Below are 23,056 nucleotides of genomic sequence, written 5' to 3' on the forward strand. Positions count from 1 at the left end.
TATAATAGTAATAAAATAGTAGTAATAAAAATTATAACAATAATTTTTATTATTGTAAAATGAGTCCTTCAAGGTTGTAGACACCCGGCTGAATTTTAAATCTCTAGCAGGCTCAGATATGGGTTTTTTTTCCCTCGATAAGTGTGTTCGAAATTCAACCTTTAAAATTAAATTTCTTGGCACCCCCGAGGGGCGGGGGCCCTGGTCACGTGATGCCGGGCCCCGGTCACGTGAGCGGCGGGCGGGGCCGGCCCAACATGGCTGCGTACCTGCAGTGGCGCCGCTTCGTCTTCTTCGACAGAGAGACGGTGAAGGAGCCGCCGGGCTCGGATGGGGCCGGTGCGAAGCCCTTTGCGCTGCCCCCGGGCATCGCAGTCTGCGACTCGGGCCGGGGCAGCCTCGTGTTTGGGGATATCCTGCCCGGGGCCGAGCGCTGGGGCCTGTGCGGGGCTCAGCGGGGCCGGAGCTGGAGGGTGCTCCAGCTTCCTGCTCTCCGCTGTCCTTTGCTTTAAACACGAACAAAAAAACCCTGCTGAATGTGTTGGTGCTCCAGGGTCGTTCTGCAGAGGTGTTTACTGAAGCCCTACGAGGGGTCAGCGAGAACCATTAACCTGTTTGATCCTACTATGACTGGAGGTGTGGGGGTTTGGGGTTTTTTGTTTTTTTTTTTCCCTTTATGTGCCTTAACTGTGATCTAAATATGGAAGGTCAGATTTGGTTTTTGCCTCGCTCCCTTCAACTCAGTAGTTTCCAGGCTTACAAGCTGAGGGTAACGCATCTGTACCAGCTGAAGCAGCACAGCATCTTGGTTTCTGTTGGAGAGGACGAAGAGGGTATTAACCCCTTGGTAAGTCAAATGACAAAGTGAGGAAAATGTATTTGTAATATGTGTCTTTCTAAAGGCTACTGCGATTATCTCAGATGACTTTTCTTACTTTAGGTACCTTGATCATTTTGGGCACTGTAACATTTGATACCAGGTCTTGGCCTTCTAATACCACATGTTTTGCTTATGGCAGATCGTTGTTGTTTGTAGGTGAAAGTCTGGAACCTGGAGAAGCGAGATGGTGGCAATCCTCTGTGCACACGAATTTTTCCAGCAATACCAGGTAACAAGCCCACGGTTGTATCCTGCCTAACTGTCCACGAGAATCTTAATTTCATGGCTATTGGTAAGTAAAACTGAGCTGTAACAGCTTAAGAAAAATATTATGAAAAATAAATATTTTGAAAATTAACCCTTACTCAGATGTAAGGGACACAAAAATCAGCACTGAACACACCGATGGGTTTTCTTCTTATGCAGTTGTTACGTTATGCTCTCCGAGAGATCGTGTGTCTTGTGCTGTCACAGAGCTTGAGAAGATAAATGTGTAAATTTAGCCCGAGTCTGTATATTTTACACAAATAACTTTGGTACTTAAAAGGGAAGCACATATTTTTAGTTGATATCCTCTTTCTCTGCCAGTTGGTCAGGCTATGTATTTATTGAACTTAGTACTAAATTCAGCTTCTGTTGGTACAGGAGAAACCATAGGTTTTGTGATACCTAGTGTTACAGAGAAATTTTTTTTCAAGTATGCTGTAAAAAACTTTTTTTAAAATAAGAAAGCCAGTTTCGCCTTTTGGATTTACCCATTCCTTTGTAATGTTTCTTGCTTAACTTCTGTCAGACTAAGAGCAGTAATGTTGTAAGGTTACATGGTCCCTGCACTGAAATCAAAAAGCTTTCCCTGTGCGTGTGATGGCCTCCCATCCTGGGACAACTTACAGCATTGGGGCTGTTGGCAAGTTGTGAAAACTGCATGATTTCACATAGAAAATCTTCCTCTTGTCTTTTTACAGTGTGTTTTGAATAAGCAAGGGAGTTAAAATGATCATTACAGTTGTGAGATGGGAAGGCTGTTCATAGAGCAAAATACAGAGAGACTGAAAACAAAATTAACCTGTGCATGAGATTTGTGTGTGGAAAGCAAGCTGACCCTTGTTGAGCAGTGCCCTCCTGTATGCAGTAATGTGACAGCTCTGAACTGGAACAGGAGCACTGGGAGGTGGTTTGGCCAGATTGACTTGACACAAGAACCTGTGGCAATCCCATCACTTCATACCTTGCCGGTGAGCAAGGTGTCTTTGCCAACTGGAGCTGCCCTGACTTGTGCTGAATAAAATTTCAGGTGTGCTGTATAAGTAATAGTTCAGTCTGTCCACTTCACCAGGTTTTGCAGATGGGAGTGTTGTTCTTACAAAAGGAGACATCACTCGAGACCGGCACAGCAAGACCCAGATCCTACACGAAGGCAGTTACCCAGTTACCGGCCTTGCATTCCGACAGTCTGGCAAAACTACACATCTATTTGTGGTGACCACAGAGAACATCCAGGTGAGAGGTTAATTGGAAAAAATGAGACTCTGACTTGCAAATTTCATTGGTTTCAGAGTCTAGGCCAGAGCAATCCCCAAACCCTTGAATTTCCTCTGTAGTCTTATATGCTTTCAGTGAAAGACTATCCTCACCTGGAGCTGGACACTCACGGTTGTGGATTGCGCTGTTCATCTCTCAGTGACCCCTCCCAGGATCTCCAGTTCATTGTGGCAGGAAATGAATGCGTGTACCTTTATCAACCAGATGAACGTGGCCCCTGCTTTGCCTTTGAGGGGCAAAAGCTGATTGTTCACTGGTACCGGGGGTACCTCATCATCGTCTCCAAGGACCGAAAGACTTCACCAAAGTAGGGCTTCTCGGAACAGATGAGTTGTTTTTGCTCTTGCAGCTTCCTGCTTTCCCACTTTTTCGTTCTTCCCTGCGAAGCTTTGCTCTTGGAGGCCGATTGCAACTTTGTCAGAGGCTGTTGAGGTTCATCCAGACCAATCTATCAATTAACTTCCATTGCAAGAGCAGCATGGTTAAGCATGCTGAATGAATGGGAATTTTTCCCGGTCCTATGAATTTCTCAGTATAACAGGATAATGGAATTTGTGTATAAATATGAGATGTTTTGCCTCTAGGCCCACTTAATTTATTGCCCAGGTGAACCCTGCTTGTCTTGCTCTCTGTACGTCCCTAGTTGGCACAGGTATAAAGAGTTCAAGTTACGCTGTCTTTGTTTTTTAAAACTTTCTTCTGTTCTCCAGGTCAGAGTTTGCTGGGAATGAGGCACAGAATTCGGACAAACAAGTCCTGAATATCTATGACTTGTGCAACAAATTCATTGCATACAGCTCAATCTTTGATGATATAGTGGATGTCTTGGCAGAGTGGGGTTCTCTGTATGTACTGACCAGAGATGGGAAGATCCATGTACTACAGGAGAAGGATACACAAACCAAACTCGAGGCATGTAAATCTATTTTTTTATTAGTCTCTGCTTTATGTCTGCAAGATTGTACTGGCTCTGCAGACTGAAAAGTTGAACCATTGAGGTAGGTGAGTTACATAACAAGTGACCTAATAGCTTTTCAGCATAACCAGTGTTATAAGGCATTTGCTGTTTAAAAGCCTAAAGGCACATATGCACTAAAAGGAAGAAACAATTCGTTTTCCAGGTGTATTTGAACTTGTTTCGTGGGGTGGTATTTCCCTTACGCAGCTCTTACTATGTGTTTAACAGATGCTATTCAGAAAGAACTTATTTGAGATGGCCATTAACCTGGCCAAGAGCCACCACTTGGACAGCGATGGTTTGTCAGAGATTTTCCGGCAGTATGGGGATCATCTCTACAACAAGGGGAACCATGACGGGGCCATCCAGCAGTACATCCGGTAGGTCCTGTGGAGCCAGGATATTGTAGTGCAGGTAGGAGCTACAGAGGCTTTGATTTCTGTTTCACCCCAAGAATAAAACAATTCCGAACCAAAAAAAGCGTGACTTGAGGTGAAAGTTCTACCCATAGAGAGAAACATTTCAGTGAGATTATAAGTCTTTGAACACATTGCTTGAAAATTGCTCTGTACACCTTGGGATGAAGTTCCTTTTGATCGTATTTTAACATGAATAATGTAGGCACACTGAGATGGAGTGGGGCCTGATGACATCGTTATAAAGAAGGAATCGCTCTAGGTAGGATTGATGATGCAATTTGACCATGAATGGCAGTCCTTTTGGAAAATACTCAAACAGTTCAATGTCAGCTTTAAAACATTTTGGGTATTTTAGAACTCAAACTTGGAGCAGCCTGGGCTTGGGGCTTACTGAAAACTTCATGCTCAGTTTTTAAAATGCCACACAGTGTTAAGTTAATGTGAAACTGAGCCTCTGGAGTCCCCAATGTCTAATGACAGTTGACACGTATTTTTACCTTTGTATCTCTGTGCATGCAGATGGGTAGTCTTACACCATAACTAGTTGTTGTGTAGCTGAGTGATCACCCGTGGGTTAGTGCCTGCTGAAATTAAGGCTTCTCTGTGCTCTGTTGTTAATTGTTCCATTTATTTTGACTTCTTGGGTATACAGTATCTTGTAACATGACTCTTTCCCTCACAGAACTATAGGGAAGCTGGAACCATCATACGTTATTCGAAAATTCCTGGATGCTCAGCGTATCCACAACCTCACTGCTTATCTACAGACGCTCCACCTGCAGTCCCTGGCCAATGCAGACCATACTACACTTCTGCTGAATTGCTATACCAAACTCAAAGACAGCTCCAAACTGGAAGAGTTCATTAAGGTACTGGGGGGAGGTGAAATCGTGCCACATTAATATGTCATCATATTAATTAAAAAGAGATAGCGGTGACATTGTAAATTGGCTCCTGTAGGGCTATTAAGACAGAGAAGAATGGATTTGTCACTCAGTACCCCTTCTTTACTCCTTGACTTCCAAGGTCTTGCTTACATTCTCAGTTTGGTTGGCTTGCCATCTGGGTCTGAGTGTGCTTGCTTCTGCCAGTGCAACTGGCAAGAGAATGAGAGGTGGTCAGACTCCTTCCTTTCTGCACATGTGACCTTACCCTTGCCTGAGAGGTACCGAGTTGTTCCTGCTCATGCTTTCTGTCTCTTACATAAATGACTGCTGCTTCTGAACTGTGGGAATGTTCCTGAGGGACCATCTTTCTGCTTTTGTTCTTGGAGACGAGTGACAGCGAGGTCCGCTTTGATGTGGAAACGGCCATCAAGGTGCTCCGCCAAGCAGGTTACTACTCCCATGCTGTGTACCTGGCAGAGAAGCACGAGCATCATGAATGGTACCTCAAAATCCAGTTAGAGGACATCAAGGTGAGGAGACATAACTGCTCCCATGTTCTTACTTGGGAGAACACCACATCTCTAGCCTCCTCTTCAATGAGAATACCATTTCACTGACCTCCTTCCTGAGGGTAGCATGCTGGTGGGACTGCTGAGGCAGCAGCAACAACACTTGATGCTGCTTGTGTGATGCCTTTCTCCTTTTGGCACGTGTGGTGGACTAGGGGTGGAAATCAGAGAGTCTTACTTGTTCTGTTTCAGATGTGGCTTTTTACAGTGCCCTTTAAGAGGAGGGAGAGGTGGTAGCAAGGGACTCATCTAAATTTCTCCCCCAGGCCACATCCAGTCTTCCTCCCTGAGGAGAAAAACAAGTGGGAATAGTGAACTAGGTTATAATTCAGAGCAAATGGTGTTTGTGGCATACTCACAGTACGTCTTCAGTGCTTTCTGTCCTAACCTCAGAGTGGAGAGCAGAGGCCAATGTCCTGTGATTGTTTTGTTGGCTATCTCCACAGAACTACCAAGAGGCTTTGCACTACATTGGAAAGCTGCCCTTTGAACAGGCAGAGAGTAACATGAAGCGCTATGGTAAAATCCTAATGCACCATGTCCCTAATGAGACCACGGAATTGCTGAAGATCCTTTGCACTGATTACCGGCCCTCGGGAGACAGTGAAGGCCATGGGATGCTGGAAGGAAAAAAGGTACCATTTGTGTTGACAGCGAGTTGTTGCTTTCCAGTAGTAACTTTGCAGCAAGTGAGTGCTTCTGCATACCTTGTGGTGTCAGCCTGATGGCTTAGGTATAATGAGACTTATACCTAAAAGTATGTGTGTGTGTATATATATACATATTTAGCCTCCAGAGGAGGGCTACAAAAATGATCAGGTGAATCGAACACCTCTGTTCTGAAGAAAGGCTGAGTGAGTTGGGGTTGTCCAGCCTGGAGAAGAGAAGGCTTCAGGGAGACCTCATTGCAGCCTTTCAGTACTCAAAGGTGGCTTATAAGAAAGAAGAGGACAAACTTTTTAGCAGGCCCTGTTGCAATGGGACAAGAGGTAATGGTTTTAAACTAAAAGAGGGCAGATTTAGACTACATAGAAGAAAGAAATTTTTTATGATGAGGGTGATGAAACACTGGACCAGGTTGCCTAGAGAAGTGGTAGATGCCCCCATCCCTAGAAATGAATATTCAAGTCAAGTTGGATGGAGTCCTGAGCAACCTGATCTAGTTGAAAATTTCCCAGCTCATTGCAGGGGCATTAGACTAGATGGCCTTTAAAGGTTCCTTACAATGCAAACTATTCTGTGATTTTATGAGAAACTCTGTCCTGGTGTACTGGTAGTCCCAGACGCAGGAGACCACTTAAGGCTATTGCTCAGAACTGATTCCTGATGTAGTTGTCATCCTGTGTCATGCTGTATCTGTCGTGTCTCAGAAATGAACATTCCTCACGGCAGGGAGGAAGCACCAGTCCAGCTTAGACTGATTTGGGTGCTTGTCTCTTTCTGTCTGTGTTATAGGCTAATTCAGAGGAGTTCATCCCAGTCTTTGCAAACAACTCCCGAGAACTGAAGGCTTTTCTGGAGCACATGACTGAGGTTCAGGCTGACTCGCCACAGGGTGTCTATGACACTTTACTGGAGCTTCGACTCCAGAACTGGGCACATGAACAAGATGAGCAGGTTTGAACTCTTCCATCATTGTGTTTTGAGAGACAGATTTGGTGTCTTTGAATCCTATTTGCATTCCTGCAAACCTGTAACCTTTCCAGCTGGGCATTGGTAACAAGAGGCAATACATATGCTGTGCTGGACAGATGGCACATAAATGGGAAAGCAGCCTGCTAGCTGGGAGAATACTCCTTTAAGGGAGGCTGAACTTATTTTGTATGAATCTCATTTAAGAACAGATTCCACACAATACAGCCTCTGTGAGCAGATGCCTCACCCATAAAAGTAACTATTTGCTTGCCTAGATCTGTGAGGATACTGGCTATTTGGGCAAAGAAAATCATGTCCTGTTTGCTTAAAAGGGATAGAGAACAAAGAGCAAAACTGTCCTCTGTGAAAGAGCTGCAAATTGTCAGGCCTTAGTGCAAAATAGTGTGTACTATGTGTGTGTCTGAGTTGCTCTCCCTGACCTCTCCCCCTTCTTTGTAGATCAAGGAGAAGCTACACGATGAAGCCCTCACCCTCCTGAAGAGTGGAAGGTTCAAAACAGTCTTTGATAAGGCCTTGGTCTTATGTCAGATGCACAATTTCAAGGATGGTGTCCTCTACCTCTATGAGCAGGGCAAACTGTGAGTGTTGCTCTTGTCCGTAGAGTCCTTCCCCTTCTTCCCCCATTCAGCCTTAACTGTCTGTGCCTTCAGTGGTAGTGACCTCTTTAGTGTTTCAAGATGGGAATGGTAGTTTATTGCTCAGCTGAAATACCCTGTTGTTAGAGCAAGGTAGTTACATAGAGAGTGAATGACAGACTTGTCTTTGGCTTCTGTGTGAGTTTGGGGACTGCATAGCTGGGTGGAAAGCCGAGGTCCCTGTAATAATTCAAGGGGAGAGATGGATTGTGGCAGCTGATGAGTCTTTCTCCCATAGTTTCCAACAGATCATGCACTACCACATGCAGAATGAGCAGTACAAGAAGGTGATCGAGGTGTGTGAGTTGTATGGAGACCAGGAGGCTTGTCTCTGGGAACAGGCTCTTGGCTACTTTGCACGGAAGGAGGAGGACTGTAAGGAGTACGTTGCTGCAGTGCTGAAACACATTGAGAACAAGAATCTTATGCCTCCGCTGCTTGGTAATAATGATGTGTGGCACTCAACCCACAGCACCCCTCCAAAAAAAAACCTAACCCAAGCAAAAACCAAGAAAAAATAAAAACCAAACCACAAAAAAATTCAACCCAAACTACTTTGTAGCAGTCTGTATAGATCAGAAATTTGAGAGGTGAATCAACGAATTTGGAGCCCACCATTTGAAGTAATATTCCCTGCTCTGTAGGGAAAATGTCAGTCACAGCTCCCTAATTAGGTAAAAAGATCTACAGTATCAGTGAGATGTCTGTACATGATTTCTGTTCTGTCAGTGTGGGGCAGTGAAGGGCCTGCTGAAATTCCTGCTGTGCCTTGGTGGAGAAGTTGAACTGGAATCCAATCCACTACTAGATCCTTGCTTTGCTTCTTTTGGTCTGAGCTGTCCAGACATGCTCCCAGTTGCCCTTTTCTGGAAGAGGTCAAACTGAAAGAAAGCCTTTTCTAATTCCATAAGAATGTGAACTGTCTTTGCCTGTAAGTGGCCTTTCCCAGGAAAACAGTCTGCCCAGGCAGGACTAGTGTAACTTTTGTGCTTGTGTTTAAACTAACATCTTGGTTGCTCTCAGTTGTGCAGACGCTGGCTCATAACTCCACAGCTACCCTGTCTGTGATTAAGGATTATCTTGTCAACAAGCTGCAGAAGCAGAGTCGCCAGATAGAGCAGGATGAGCAGAGAATTCAAAAATACCGAGAAGAAACTACAAGGATCCGCCAGGAGATTGAAGAGCTAAAAGCAAGGTGCAGGAGTGTGTGCTGTCTTGTCTTGTCCTATATAAGGACAGAACTGCTGTTTTCTTTTATTAAGGTAAAATACAGTTTGTCTTTCTCATGCTTCTCCATCTCGTCACTCTCTCAGTCCCAAGATCTTTCAGAAGACCAAGTGTAGCATTTGCACCAGTGCATTGGAGCTGCCTTCAGTCCACTTCCTGTGCGGTCATTCCTTCCACCAGCACTGCTTTGAAAGCTACTCCGAGAGCGATTCGGAATGTCCTACTTGCATGCCAGAAAATCGCAAAGTCATGGACATGATCCGAGCCCAGGAGCAGAAGAGAGATCTGCACGACCAGTTTCAGCATCAGGTAGGGTAATTTGCCTGTCTTACCAAGTTGAAATAAAGAGTTTAGATTCATTTACAGACCCATGGAGGCTGGTAGAAAAGGGGAAGGCTTGAAAGTATTTTGTAAACAAGGTTGAGTCTCAATAATGAGGCATTAGACCCTAGGGTGACTGCATTGTGTAGAGGGCACGGAGAGTTCTTGTCGCTCTGAGAAGGTGAAAGGGAATCCATTCTCACCTCAGATGGGTCGAGACCTATTGGTCAGTGTCACAGCTGGTCAACAAGTTGTATAGAACAAATCAGGGAGAAAGAAAAAAAAATTGTGTGAATCGGAATGGGGACAGGACCAAAATGTTGTGTTTCCCAAGGATGAAGCAGTGAGGAAACTAGAGCAGCTGAGGCAGTCACCTTCCTGTTTAATTCAATTGTTCATTATCTCCTCCATGCATGGCTCAGATGTAGGTTCGAAACATGAGGTGGAATGGCCAGTGGCAGCAAATCTGGCATCTTCCTCTGCTACATGCAGTCCTTGCATGGAATGAGCAAAGAGCCAGGGAGTGACATGGGCTGCCCTGTCCCTAATAAGGAGGCTCTAAGTGCAGGGATTGAAAGGAAAGGGGCTGGAGGCAAGAGGCTCTGGAGGCTTCTGCTGATGCTGCTAATGTGTGTCTGGCAGCTCAAGTGTTCCAACGATGGCTTCTCTGTTGTTGCTGACTACTTCGGTCGTGGCGTCTTCAATAAGCTCACACTCATCACGGACTTGCCCTCGGGAAAGGCGGCGACGACGCTCGAGGCTGGCCTGCAGCGGGAGCTGCTCATCCACACCAAGCGCAGCACCTGACCCCGGGCCCTGTCCACGCGCCCCCTCGGTTGTACGGAGTCCCGCGCAGTGTCCTCAATAAATCAGACCCCTTGGCCCCAGTAAACCAGCCTGGCCTGGCAGTGCCGCATCCGGAGCGTCCTCTCGACCCCCGCAGACCGGACTGACCGGGCCGAGTGCCGGGGGGGCGGGGCCTGCAGGGGCGGGGCGGAGGGCGGGCCTCCCTGAGGGCCGCGGGGGCGGGGCCGGCGGTGACGTGCTCGGCGCGGCTCGAGGCCGGCGGTGATGGCGGAACCGGGCGCGGGAGCGGCCGGAGGGGGCCGGGACCGAGCGGGGAACGGCACAGGGTCCGGCGGGGCAGGCGATGACCCGGGCGCTGACCCGCCCCTGCCGCGGGGCGAGAACGGCGTGGAGGGCAGAGCGGTCCGCGTGGGCACCCGCCGGAGCCAGGTAGGCAGCAGCGGGGCCGGAGCGCGGGGAGCGCTCCCGCCCCGGTACCCGACTCGTTCCGGCCGACGCGGGCTCCTCGGGGCTGAGGGAAGGGCTGGGCTTCCGAAGCCCGCGCATTCCAGTTCCTTCCTTGGGACTCCGGCAAGAAGTTTGGAAAGGGCTCCCTGCGGAGCCCGGGGGGCAGCCGGCTCTGGGAGCGCTGCCCCGGCGCGGGAACCGGGGGTGAGGCGCGGGGCCTTCCCGGGTCTGGCGGGGGCTGTGTCACTTGCAAGGCCTGTGCAGCTCTTGCAGGGAAAAAACGCCAATGACTGACGGCTGCAGCCCGCTCAAGGGCAGGGAAGGGACGTGTCCGGAGATACAGCAGGTATCTCTTGCCAGCGGGCTGCAGCGGGAGGAGCAGCCTCGCAAAGGGAAGATAAGCGACCCTCAGACCTTTGTTCTGAGATAATCTCGTTCCTTCTGGTAGCACGTTCTAGGAAAAATTCCGTACTGTCACGAAGGCATTTTGTGTAGACATCAGGGAAAGGGACATAGCCGTGCCTGTGTGCTGCCTAATTTTCTAACCTGAGGCTCTTGGGGCACTTAACAAAGGGAAGAAGCTACTTACTGACATTTTACTTGTAGGGAAACTACAGTCCTGAGAACCACGTTAATTACCAAAGGGTCTTTAGCCCCTCGGTGGGAGAAAAGCTGAAACTCACCTGTAGTTGCTTGAGTCTGCTGCTTCTTGCATCTGCGGAATGATGATACACTGTGTGATTCTGGGTTTATTTTACGTGCTTCTGCTGTTCTTATGCAAAGGAATGTTCTTCTTGCAGTTCACTGCTTTGAGATTTGTTGCTTGCTGTACATGACGATGTAAGGTGTTACTTTTCTGCGTGTGTGTCTGTAGGACCTATAAATAAAGCTCTGTTTTTACAGAGGATAAGTAACTTGCATTTGACAGTAACTATAGATTTTTCCAGCAGCACAGTGAAATCTCATTGGCTTCTCCCAAAACTTGCAGTATTGGTAAAATTCATACTCTTAGAGAAAGCAAGAGGCTACCCAGTGTGCAATATGACTTATTCTTTCATCACTGAGCAACAGGAGGATAGTTTTGCTTACTTTTCTGCCCACTTGCTGATGAGCGGGTATCACTCAGCAGTTGTGTTCCACGGAGGTGAAACACAAGTAGAAGCATGAGAATCCTGATCTGCAGGCTTCTGCTCTAGTCACTTCTCCTAACTTGATCATTTGCTGTGCCTCATGAGCGCTTGGATCACAACAGCACTGGACACAGGGAAATGTTGTGCCACTTAGGCAATAAAAAAAGTTCTTCAGTGCAGTGGTCTGATCATGATAGGAGTTCACACAGTTCAAGAAGTTTGTACCCATGAGTGATTTTACTTGAGGCTACCTATTTCTAATGCTTTTGATTTCAAGAGAATGTACTGGGCATGCATGCCTGACTGTTGAAGAATAGGAAAGCCTCCTTAGCTACCGTATGGACAATGTACTCTTTCTTTAGGACTTTCTGCTTCCTTGCAGCTGGCCCGGATTCAGACCGACAGCGTGGTTACGATCCTCCGTGAGCTGTACCCTGACCTCCACTTTGAGATTGGTAAGTTTTTTTGGATGCTGCCCTGGGGGTGGATGGCAGCAGGAGCCAGTTGGTTATCTTTGTGTGCGAGAGGTGTGTGTAGAGGAGGAGGATTTGACCCCACTTATCTAAGAGTGCAGTCTGAATTCAGTTACGTTGTGTGGCTTAGCAGTTGCTACTGGTTTCTTCCAGAGGAGAAAGATGGATTTCATAGGCTTCTGATGACTGAAGCGCTGAGTATGTGATGCAGATGGTGTTCTGTTGCTCCGTTCGCAAACCTGGTATCATTCTGGCTGCGCCGCACTGAGCATTAGGGGCATTTTCTGGTCTGGGGCTTGAGGCTTTCAACAGGAATAATGTGAGCTTAGCCTTGCACTGGAGAGAACTGCTGCATACGTGTTCACTGGCACTCCAGAGACAGACTGTGGCAGTTCCCATTGGGTTAGCTCTTCCGAAACCTGCCCCCTTTCCCCTTGCTTTGGTTTTGATGACAGTGAAGGAAGTCTCCATTTCACTTGTCTTGAGTGCAGAGTATTTCTAGAAGTGAGCTGCTCTTGTACTGAGCCTGAGTCGATGCTCACCCAGCAGTGTGTGACACTGCACTGTGTGTGGCATTTCACATAGGTGTTTTCAGCCTAAGCCCAGTGCTCTTACTGAGCCTCACATTTTACCTGTACTATCTCTGAGCAGTTGCCATGTCAACAACTGGAGACAAGATCTTGGATACAGCACTTTCCAAGGTAAAGAATCTCTTCTTCCTCTATACAAGAACTAACTGTATTTGAAGTTATATTGACTGATGCTTCTTTTGTGATTCACGTCCTTCCGTTTATATGTAGATCGGGGAGAAGAGCCTCTTCACCAAAGAGCTGGAAAATGCACTTGAAAAAAATGAGTAAGAGCTTATTGTTTTCCTTTCTTCTTCTGGCATTTGTTGCTCTTTGGACATCTTTGGCTTGCTGCATATGTGATCTACTTTCCTTCCGTCCTGGTACCTCTGGCTAAAAAAAGAAATCCTTTGATAAGTCACTGTCTTTTTCTTTCCCTTTTCTCTCTCTACCGTGGGCTTAGGCCATGTATTTTGAATTGGAGTTGTGTCACTTTGTCTGCCGCAGTTTGGTTTCTTTTCTTCTGTGATATGTGTATTACGTATGCATCAGAGGATGTAATTTCATTTGATTTCTGCTTATGAGTATGTTCTTTTAAAAATACTTTACTCGGTGGTGGTAATGTATTGCAAAACATATATATTGTTAGCATATTAACATTTGTTAACATGTTTGCAAGCAAAATGTGCAGGAGAATTTGGCGTGGGCAAGTTGTGTTGTGTTCTAACTTCTCTCTACAGAGAACCTTGGTTCAGGCTCCTGCTGGAGGAGAGAGAGATTAGTGGTGCTTTTGTGGGATTGAGGTGTTGGGTTGTTGTTGTTGTTTAATCTCTTTCTTTTTTAATATTCTGAGGAGCGTTGCCTTAGTTAAGGGATGTTTAAAAACAAAAGTATTCTTCTTTATCTCTGACACATAGTTACATCATACTTCATTTTCAGTGAAGTTGGTGAAAACATACTGGGGACTCAAGCATTTATGATGTTCACTTGCTGTGTGATGAAGCGGGTGCCCTGTAGTTTCAGTTGCTGCCACTTTCAGTTTGAAGCATAATCCAGCCCCCAGACTGATGCATATTGGTATGAGTCTCTCTGTGTGAACATCCCCAGCATCTTCCCCTCATTCAACTTAATTGTTTCTAAAGTGTCTTGCATCGCTGCTGGAAGGAAGGCATTATCCCAAGGGGAAAAGAGAGGCAGAGAAAGGTGAGGTAGCTTTTTTTGGAGTAACATAAGAACTCTATAGTAATTCTGGCTGTGGAATCCTGAAATTCCTCTCTTCTCCAGATTAATTCCCAGAGTGGGTTCAAACTTTTCTGTAGGTGACCTGCGGGCCTCTGATAGATCACCACATGAGCTCAACAATCTGTTCGCTGATTACTACCCTCTAATTTTTAGAGTTGACCTTGTGGTTCACTCCTTGAAGGACTTGCCAACTTCCCTTCCTCCTGGCTTTACAATCGGCGCTGTCTGCAAGTAAGTGTGAACATTAGGCTTGATTCTCTGAAGAGCTTGCATTTTACAGTGTTGGTAAAGAAGAGCAAAGGCAGCTTAGGTCCGTTTATGTGTTCAAAGTTTTGTCACTCTCTGAATAATCTCCAGAACAGTGGAAACATCAGAGCTGCCCTAGTATTCCGTTGCCAGCAGGTGTGCTGAAAATACTTGCTTTTACAATGACGATGGGGTATTTTGGAGCCAGAGGCCGTTCCTCCAGGGACTGATAGCAGAACTGCCTTCCCTTAAATGATGTGTCATTCATTCTGTGCTTGCATTATTTTGCAGAAGGGAAAACCCACTTGATGCTGTTGTCTTTCATCCCAAAAACTGTGGAAAAACACTGAGCCTCCTTCCTGAAAAGAGGTGAGTGGGAGAGGAAGGGGAAGATAGTTGTGAAAACAGAAGGGGGCAGTTGGTTGATTCTTTCCAGTGGCAAGTCAGTGAGCTCCTTGCTTTATCCTGTAGTGATTTTACACTGCCTTTTGTGAGTGTTCCACAGACATTACACTGCACTCACTAGCTGGGAAGAGCAGCAGCAGGGAGTACTGCACACTGTCTGAGACTGGATCTCTCAAGCCACCCTAGAGCTGCAGTGCTGATTCTCAGGTTAGACGCTTTCTGTTCAGGATCTCCAGAGTGAATTCCTGCTTCCTTGTATTGTGCCTACTGCAGGGGAATGCATACAATGCAGACAGGGTGTCCAGTGCAGGATTTTGGCTTTCGTGGACCTGAACTATGCTTTTGTTCTCACTCAGCCAGTTCTGACTTTTTCCTCGAATTTTTGGCATCACTTCCTTGTGGTTTTCCCATTTTGAATTACCTGCCCTTTAATAGACGTTATTGGAATCTTTTGTCTGAGACAGCTGAGTGAAATTACTCAAATTAAGGTAGCTGTTAGAAAGATATTTTTTTCTGTGTTAAAGTGAAAGAAATAAACTAGCTGTAATAGAAACATAGACTTGTGCTTCTGCACATTTGGATAGCAGGAAAATCATGTCTGGTCTAGGATCTAGGTTACCAAGAGGGGGAAGCGGAGGGGCAGGTACCGATCTCTTCACTCTCATGACCAGTGATAAGACTTGAGCAAATGGCTGGAGCTATGTCAGGGGAGGTTTAGGCTGGATATTAGGAAAAGGTTTTTCCCCCCAGAGGGTGGTTGAGCACTGGAACAGACTCTCCAGAGAAATGGTCACAGCAGCAAGCCTGAGAGAGTTCAAGAATCATTTGGACAATGCTCTCAGGCACATGGTGGGATTGTTGGGGTGTAGGGTGAGGAGCTGGAACTCGATTGATGATCCTGATGAGTCCCTTCCAAATCAGCATATTCTGTGATTCTGTGAAGAGAAGTAAACAGCTTACATCTTGAGAAAGGAAATGCTCACTGCCTAGACTGGCAGTTTTCTGTGGTTTCCAATTAGGCTCTCAAAGGTTCTCTATTTACTGCATCTATGTCACTGATGAAGTCCATCCATTTTAGTCACTTTGGTTGTCTGGTTTTGTCTGCTTCGTTTTGGGACAGCCAAGTCTTTTTTTCTAATATAAATGTTGTGGTCTTTAAATGAGGTTTATCAGTGCTTGACAGTGGCTGGGGGTGCTCTCCAGAAGCATATCCTGTAGATCGTCTCCTTGGGCGTGGCTTCAGCCAGGCTTTATGCTAAATTTCACAGAGTGGTTTTCTTTCTTCTAAGGAGATATAAATCTGATTCTTAGATCTTCACTTCAATATATATGTAAAAAAAAAAGTTACCATTTGTTTCCTTGAAAGTTCTGTCATACTTCTGTCTGGAGGTGTTAGGAGTATGCTGTATTTCACTGATTCTATTTTTCCCTACAGTGTGATTGGAACCAGTTCACTTCGGAGAGCAGCTCAGCTCAAAAAGAAGTTCCCTCAGTTACAATTCAGGGATATTGTATCCTTTCCTGGCAAAACGTGGGAGCTGGGTAAAGCTGCAGAGGGGAAAATACAACTTAATGCAAAGTCTACGTTCAAGGCTGATTTGTAGCAGCTGACCTAGAAGAACAAACTGTTTCCTCAAAGGCTGCCTGCCCCCTGGTACCCTGTTCAGATGATGGGGGTAGCACTGTAGCCATTCTATCCTCTGCTTTATCGGGAGGCTGTGAACAAGGGGCCAGCTGTGATCTCACTGGGGTTCAGGATGCATTGGATTGTATGCTATGCAGTGTTTGAGGAACGGTGCCTCCCATGTGTTTGTTGAAGGCGTGTGACCAAATGCCAGTGGGTTCCCAGTAACCCTGGATGTGATTCGGACCACTAGTTCCAATGTGGGTGGCTGAACTACTGAGAGAAGGCATTATTACTTCGGTCCTAGGAGCCAAGTTCTTTGGAGTGCAGAAGGAGCTGGGTATTAATACTTAAATGACGTGCAGTCAGCACTTGAATTAATATTCCATAATGCTTGGCAAAATTCTATTTAAAGAAACAATTGTCCATATTTAACACTTCTTTCAGGATGGTACCAATGTTCTCATTTGAAGGCTGTTGGATTCTGTACAGTCTGTAAATGCTCATGTGGTTGTAGGACTGCTTGCCTGCTGTTTCTGTGCTTGCTTAACCACTTCTACAGAGAGGGAACTTAAATACCCGCCTAAAAAAGCTAGATGAGAAGGAAGACTTCAGTGCCATCATCCTGGCTGCTGCTGGGCTGAAGAGGATGGGCTGGGAGCATCGCATTGGCCAGGTGAGGAGCAGCAAAGCAGAAAATACCGTTCTCTGCCGAACCGTCAACTGCTTGTGTTTCAGACCTTGTGGTTGTCCTGTCCAAGATGTGCATGCAGTCTGCTGACTCCATTGCCATGTTAGCTTGTGATTTGAGGTGCTTCAGGGAAGAGTTCTGGGGTTTTTTTTGGTTGGTTGCTTTTTCCTTCATACAGAAATTTATACTGTTCAGCTTTCCATGGTTCAGTAACAGTTTGTGATCTGGTCATCTCCCAGCAGTTTGCAGCACTCATGTCTGGCAAAGCAGTGTTGTGCAAGACTCAGATCCTTGTGACTGGCTATTTCACAAAGTGCTACAGTCCAGTTGATGGAAAGTGCATTGTTTCACTTTAGCAGTGCAAACATTGGGGCATGGGAAGGGAAAGGTGATATTTCTTTGGTCTGACATGAAATCAGTTGGTATTAGAGACAAGCATAGAATTTGGCTCCTGTTTCCTATATTCGGAACACCGCGACTTAACTCTGATTTTACTTTCTTCCAGCTCCTAGGCCCTGAAGATTGTCTGTATGCTGTTGGACAGGTATGTTACAACTTTTGTACTTTAAGCCATGCTATGTATTGAAAGCCAGCAGCAGCACAACGTGTCTGAGTGGCTAATTGTGCTGAAGACTTCTTGCTTGTCGGTTGCCAAAAAACTATTACATCCATCTCTTTTGTTGGCCGTTATGCTGTTTTAGGCACAGCTTGTTGGAAGAATGGAGTCAGCTCAGTTACTCAGTGTGGTGGGGGCTGATTTCTGTTCATAATGGAAAAACAGTAAATGGGAAAGGTAACACATGGACAGCTAGGATGGGTGACACAGCAGGTGTGGGGCAGGGTTGGTGTTACAGTGCACCAGGACAGTTGTGCAGAGCTGCAGCATCTTTGCTCTCTGATGCTCCATCTTTCTCCCTTATGGTGTCCTGACTCCTGCAGGCTGGAGCTGAAACAGTTGTCTTGGAGCACATTCTTAGGGCTCTTGTTTCTGGGCGGGCGAGTGGTTCCAGTCTGTTCTGGGCACGTGGCTGAGTTTACACAGGATTGCTCAGCTGGTGTCAAACTTGCTAAACCAGAGCCGTTAGTGATTGCAAGTGACCAATCCGCACATTCGTTCTGAAACAGTGATTTTGATCACGTGTTGGTCAGGTACTGTGCAGTGCCCTGCACCCCCTGCCCCACTGTATATCCAATTTAGGAAATAATTTTTTTGTCATTGTTACTCATTCAGCACTTGATCTGTTTCTTGATAAAAGGTTGTAAACCTTGGATTTATCCAGCCTACTCATCCCAAAGGCACAGTAGGGTGGGTGTTTCTATATATGCAGACATAATTGAGATAGGTTCTAGAGTGGTTTGTGGTGGCAGCGTGACCTTTAATATTTGGCTGATTAAGTTCCGATCATCTGTTCATAGCAGCTGCTATAGGATGACTCTGCAGCCAGTAGAGTGTTTTGTAATTCATTTCTGTAAACATCACTCCCTTAGTGAAAAGCGTTCGAGCCTCTAAGTTCTGTTTCGTGGTCAATGCTGAGTGCACACACAGATGCATGAAGTTGAAGAATTACTATATTTTGTTGTGTTTCTTCTTCTAGGGTGCCTTAGCAGTGGAAGTTCGTGCCAAAGACCAAGAGATACTGAATATGGTATCTGCCCTGCATGATACAGACACTGTGTTGTGCTGCATTGCTGAGAGAGCCTTTATGAAGCGTTTGGTAGGTCTGGCATCCTTGCTCTTCTGCCTGCAGCAGTAAATACTGCTCTGCTAGTTGACTTGATGCCATAGTATGGGAAATCCATTACGCTTTCCTAAAACTGTGAAGGAAGGATTACTTCTGAATCAAGAAGGGCCTGAAAGTAATGGGTGGGGGTTGTGTGCAGCCTAAACTTTTCAGAGGCCTCTGCTTTGCAAGTTTTGGGTAGGAGCCTTAGCATCAGCTGCTTTTTGTTTTAGGAAGGTGGATGTAGTGTCCCTGTTGCTGTCAGCACCCTGCTGAAGGATGGCCAGGTGAGGAGTACTTTGTTCTTTTCTGGGATTATTTCTGAAAACCTGTTTCAATTGTGTCCCCGATCCTTCCCTGAAGATAATTTCAGCAGATATCTTTATAGCTGATTAGGGCAGATAGTCTCCTGACTTGGCCCTTCCATGAATGGGTCTGGCTACTGAAGCCATCTTCTAGAAAATTCCCTTGTAATACATACCAGATTTCCCCTCTCACCCCCCTTGCTTATTTTAGTGTTGCCCTGAGATCTGAAAGTCTCGCTTCTGACCCCACCAAATCTGTTTTTAGACAATGGAGTGTGATTAAGGAGGTGGGAAACGAGAAAAAAATTCCATCCTTTTCCTTGGGAAGTTGCATCTTCCTTAACAGGGATTTCTTCTCTTATGCCTGTATCGTACTGCTATTCTTGCTGTTCCCACTGCATGACAAAAGCCTTCCTCTCCAGACTTAGCTTTGTATGTTGGGTGGGGTTTTTTTAAAGAGGGGGTAGTTGGCTGTTTGTTTGTTAATATGGTATTAATCCATTCTGTCTGTCTTTCCAAGTTGTACTTGACAGGAGCAGTCTACAGCTTGGATGGATCCGATAGCCTGAAGGAGACTATGCAGACCAGTGTCAACTACCCCCATCAGGTACATGCCCCCCAGTGGCTTCAAAATTCAAACCTGAAGCTAAATGACAAAACACAGACCTTTAGAAATAGATTATTTTTGGTCTGGTTCCTTGGAAGTTGTTACAGCACACTGTTCTCGAGGCTCCTCGTACCAGATTTTACCCTGTTTTGTGGGCGTCTGAAACAGCTCCTTGCCTACTCCTCCCTGCTGCCTTACCTAGGGGTGTTTGTATTTGCAGAATGAAGACGGACCAAACGACGATGTGCAGCATGTTGGCATCACAGCCAAGAGTGTCCCTAATCAGGCCCAGGAAGCTGCAGAGAACCTGGGTGTTGAACTGGCTAATTTACTTCTGAGCAAGGGAGCAAAGCATATCCTTAGCGTGGCAAGGCAGCTCAATGACACACGCTGAAGCTGAACTCGGTGCAGCCAGGAGTGCTACACCACCAGCTACAAGATTGCAGCTACACCATCATCCTCTGGAGGATGGGATTTATTTAAACACTCATACCAGTCTTGCCTGATGTTTGGGTGCAAAAATCTGAAATAATAAGCTAACTAACTTGAGTAGTTTGTGCTGTTCAGGGTTTTCATCCCTCTCCACATTTCTCTAAATTGCCAAGTGTCTCTTTGAAGTATTTTCAACAATTTTTGTAGCTAGGAAGTTAAAAGCAAAAATTAAAAATAAAAATCAGTAAGCGTTCTATTCCATTTAGGAACAAAGTGCTCATTACAGATTATAATTGGAGACTCAACTGTGCTGGTAGTAAAATGCTGTACTGTGCTGAGAGAGTCCCTTATTTGGGCCGGTTCACCCACTGGACTACTGAAGGCTCCCATCAGGTTGATGATACCATGTTTGTTTTAGTAAAGTAGCACAGATACCACTTTGAACCTTGCTCTCCGTTAAGGTAAATTAAGTCTGCAGTTATCAGGTAGATGCAGATTTGCCAATTTGTCAGGATTAAATGAGGGAGTGGACAGCCAGTGAGTGCTTGCCCACAAGGGTAATCTGAGCCAGTTCATCTCCACTAGCCAGTGAATGGGGAGCTGAAGCAGAAGCCCAAATTTGGGCTATTGTGCCTTTCTTTGTAACAGCTCTTTCCTTTTACTTTGGCTCCTTGCACTCACTACATCATCCCAGCAGGGTTTGTGTGCTACAATGCCTTGTAGAAATACTGAAATGGCACCCTATTGGGGTCCTGTTTTGTTAAAGAAGCACTGTTTATTCTCTGTGCAACGTCCACTGAAGGTAAGAGAGGTAAATACAAGTAAATTACGAGCCCTTACAGAGCAGCTCTTGTGTTCGGTATCTGACGGGCCTCGGGCCAGCTCCTGCTCGTCCCCCGCAGCCGGCCCGACCCCCCCTCTCCTCCCCGGATTACAGCTCTCCCCGTGAGCAATGGGGTGGCCCTGAAAAGGGCCTTTTGTGTGGCGCCGGAGGGGCGGCCGGCCTAGTACTCCTGTGACTGCTGCCCACTGCCCTTCTTGCCGGCCTTGGCGGGGCTCGCGGCGCCGCCGCTCGTCTTCTTGGGCAGCAGCACGGCCTGGATGTTGGGCAGGACACCGCCCTGCGCGATGGTGACGCCGCCCAGCAGCTTGTTGAGCTCCTCGTCGTTGCGTACCGCCAGCTGCAGGTGACGGGGGATGATCCGCGTCTTCTTGTTGTCCCGCGCCGCGTTGCCCGCCAGCTCCAGGATCTCGGCCGTCAGGTACTCGAGCACGGCCGCTAGATACACGGGCGCGCCAGCCCCCACCCGCTCCGCGTAGTGCCCGCGTCGCAGCAACCGGTGAACGCGCCCGACCGGGAACTGCAGCCCAGCCCGGGACGAGCGAGACTTGGCCTTAGCGCGGGCCTTACCGCCGCTCTTGCCACGGCCGGACATGGCGCCTCGCTCCTCCGCTCCGGCCGCTGTGGCCAACTGAGGCGGCACCGGCCTCGCCGGGGCCTTTTATAACCTCCCGTCAACTAGGACTCAGCTCATTGGACACCGACATCGCGCCTCGCTATTGGTGCGTCTGCCGTAAGAAGCTTTTTGCTGACTGGTCGTCTGTGAGACGCCGCCGCGTTTGCCCTGAGTGTATTGGCGGCGGAGCCCAGCTAATCAGCGAGCGCGGCGCCAAATTTAAACCGCGCCGAGGCCGTTGGAGGTGTGCGGGGGTTTTGCGGCGCCTCCCGAGTGGAGGGTCTGGCAGGACTAGCGGCCGGTCCCGCGGAGTCCCTCGTGCTGTCCGTCCAGTGCTCCGGATAGCAGCGGGTAAAGCTGCAAGGTCAGGTCTGTGTGAGGAGCTTTGGCTCTGCCAGCTCTCAGGTTACTCAGGGATAGGACCAAAGGGGCAGAGGAGTGATGGCAGATGAGGCACGCGATGGCCGAACCAGCACGATGGTCCCCCTCCTGGGCTGCTCCCAGAGGTTTTGAGGACTGGAGTCAGCCTCTGGGCCTGGGCTTTGGTCTTGGCCTGGCTTTCATCCAGAGTGAGGCAGGAGGGCTCCTGGGATTGCCTGCAGGCCAACGGGTGTCCTCATTCATACAGGGGAAGAGCATTTGGGAACGAAAACCTAACATGAGATCCTTTTAGGGGATTGTGGGAGTGTGTGAGATGTATTATGGGTTTATAGTATGGGTATATCAAGAGAAGCACCAAAGGCGGGGAAGGAGTCAAAGCTGACTAGGGGGAAAAAAATATGGGACCATTGAAGGAGAAAAAGTGTGAAGAAAGTGGCCATGTCTTAATATGTTGCTGATCAGTAATAATTATCTCCGCAGCCTGTCCCACCTCACTAAACTCCATTTCTAGGGTTTTTTTCTAGGGTGAGGGGACTGTCAACCCTGTATGTTTATGTATGTCTGGAGGTCTTAAGTACCAGCCACTGGCATCAGGCCATAGGTCAAAGGGGCCAGTGTGTATGCAGTTCCAGCAAACAGGAAGACCTCAGTGCATGCAGGGAGAGGAGGAGCCAGGGCTAGGGTGGAATGAAAAGATGTGTGATCCCTAGTGAACGAGCCAGACCAGAGAGTGAGTAGGATTTAGAGCCAGATATCCAGGATCTCATATGGGAGATCAGGGTGGGCAGGATGCTTACTGGAGGTAGGGCTAAGCCAGCTTACTGAAGAAAATGGGGTGGCTGTCTGGGCTTTACCTACTGGATCAGAGCAGAGAGATTAATTTCTCTCCATATGCCATGAAATCCAGCAGCACATTTTTGGACAGACCGAGTGTTTTAAGGCCAGGTACTGAAGGGTTTTGTAATGTTTGTGTATGTATATGTTTATGAATATACTCTACCAGTAGACTTAGGAACTGGAGAAGAGGAAGAAGATTTGGCACTTGTGCCATCCACACTTGAGTGCTATGTGTTGTCTCTGTTACTCGGCGCCACTGGACATACATGTTTTTTCATACTGGAAAAAGATCCCAAGCCTCGCTACTGGCTGGACATGGGTGTGTGGAGGTGCAGCGGCCTTGCATCTATTAAGGTACTGGACCTGGCAACTCCTACTCAGCCACCTCAGCATCCCTGTTTTTGCCGTTGCATTATTTCACTTTTCACTGCCGTTAATCTTGCGCAGACTCTTTAACCTGGTGCTCCAATGGCTGTTCTGTGTTTTTCTGCTGGGTAAGTAGCAATTCTGTCTTGAACTATGGTGCTATACCGCTATATAGGTAATTATTTATATTTGATGAGAAGATAATGGCAGCCTGCAGGGTCT

The 23,056-nt window shown here is 47.0% G+C and overlaps 3 protein-coding genes across 3 annotated transcripts; 2 read left to right on the forward strand and 1 right to left on the reverse strand.

Annotated features, from left to right (window-relative positions):
- The first annotated feature begins 241 nt into the window (after positions 1–241).
- On the forward strand, positions 242–9,986 carry VPS11 (VPS11 core subunit of CORVET and HOPS complexes). The gene is made up of 16 exons (XM_027718217.2): positions 242–411; positions 699–847; positions 1,037–1,172; positions 2,217–2,380; positions 2,482–2,729; positions 3,133–3,334; positions 3,609–3,760; positions 4,482–4,668; positions 5,073–5,216; positions 5,702–5,890; positions 6,711–6,872; positions 7,350–7,489; positions 7,785–7,987; positions 8,570–8,741; positions 8,860–9,082; positions 9,737–9,986. The coding sequence occupies exons 1-16, from the start codon at positions 258–260 to the stop codon at positions 9,899–9,901; spliced, it is 2,790 nt and encodes a 929-aa protein (XP_027574018.2). The 5' UTR covers positions 242–257; the 3' UTR covers positions 9,902–9,986.
- Positions 9,987–10,155: 169 nt separating this feature from the next.
- HMBS (hydroxymethylbilane synthase) lies at positions 10,156–20,069 on the forward strand. The gene is made up of 13 exons (XM_027718211.2): positions 10,156–10,330; positions 11,861–11,933; positions 12,603–12,652; positions 12,752–12,807; positions 13,916–13,993; positions 14,300–14,377; positions 15,849–15,924; positions 16,600–16,713; positions 17,234–17,272; positions 18,324–18,443; positions 18,683–18,736; positions 19,275–19,361; positions 19,582–20,069. Exons 1-13 carry the CDS (start codon positions 10,166–10,168, stop codon positions 19,753–19,755), a joined length of 1,164 nt encoding a protein of 387 aa, XP_027574012.1. The 5' UTR covers positions 10,156–10,165; the 3' UTR covers positions 19,756–20,069.
- A 474-nt stretch (positions 20,070–20,543) lies between these two features.
- On the reverse strand, positions 20,544–21,267 carry LOC113986478 (histone H2A). Its single transcript, XM_027718212.2, has one exon. The coding sequence runs from the start codon at positions 21,227–21,229 to the stop codon at positions 20,798–20,800; it is 432 nt and encodes a 143-aa protein (XP_027574013.1). The 5' UTR covers positions 21,230–21,267; the 3' UTR covers positions 20,544–20,797.
- Between the last annotated feature and the right edge of the window lie 1,789 nt (positions 21,268–23,056).

This window comes from Pipra filicauda, unplaced genomic scaffold (assembly GCF_003945595.2).
Source record: "Pipra filicauda isolate LSUMZ 115617 unplaced genomic scaffold, ASM394559v2 scaffold724_size131739_pilon, whole genome shotgun sequence".
In the NCBI taxonomy this organism is placed as follows: domain Eukaryota; kingdom Metazoa; phylum Chordata; class Aves; order Passeriformes; family Pipridae; genus Pipra; species Pipra filicauda.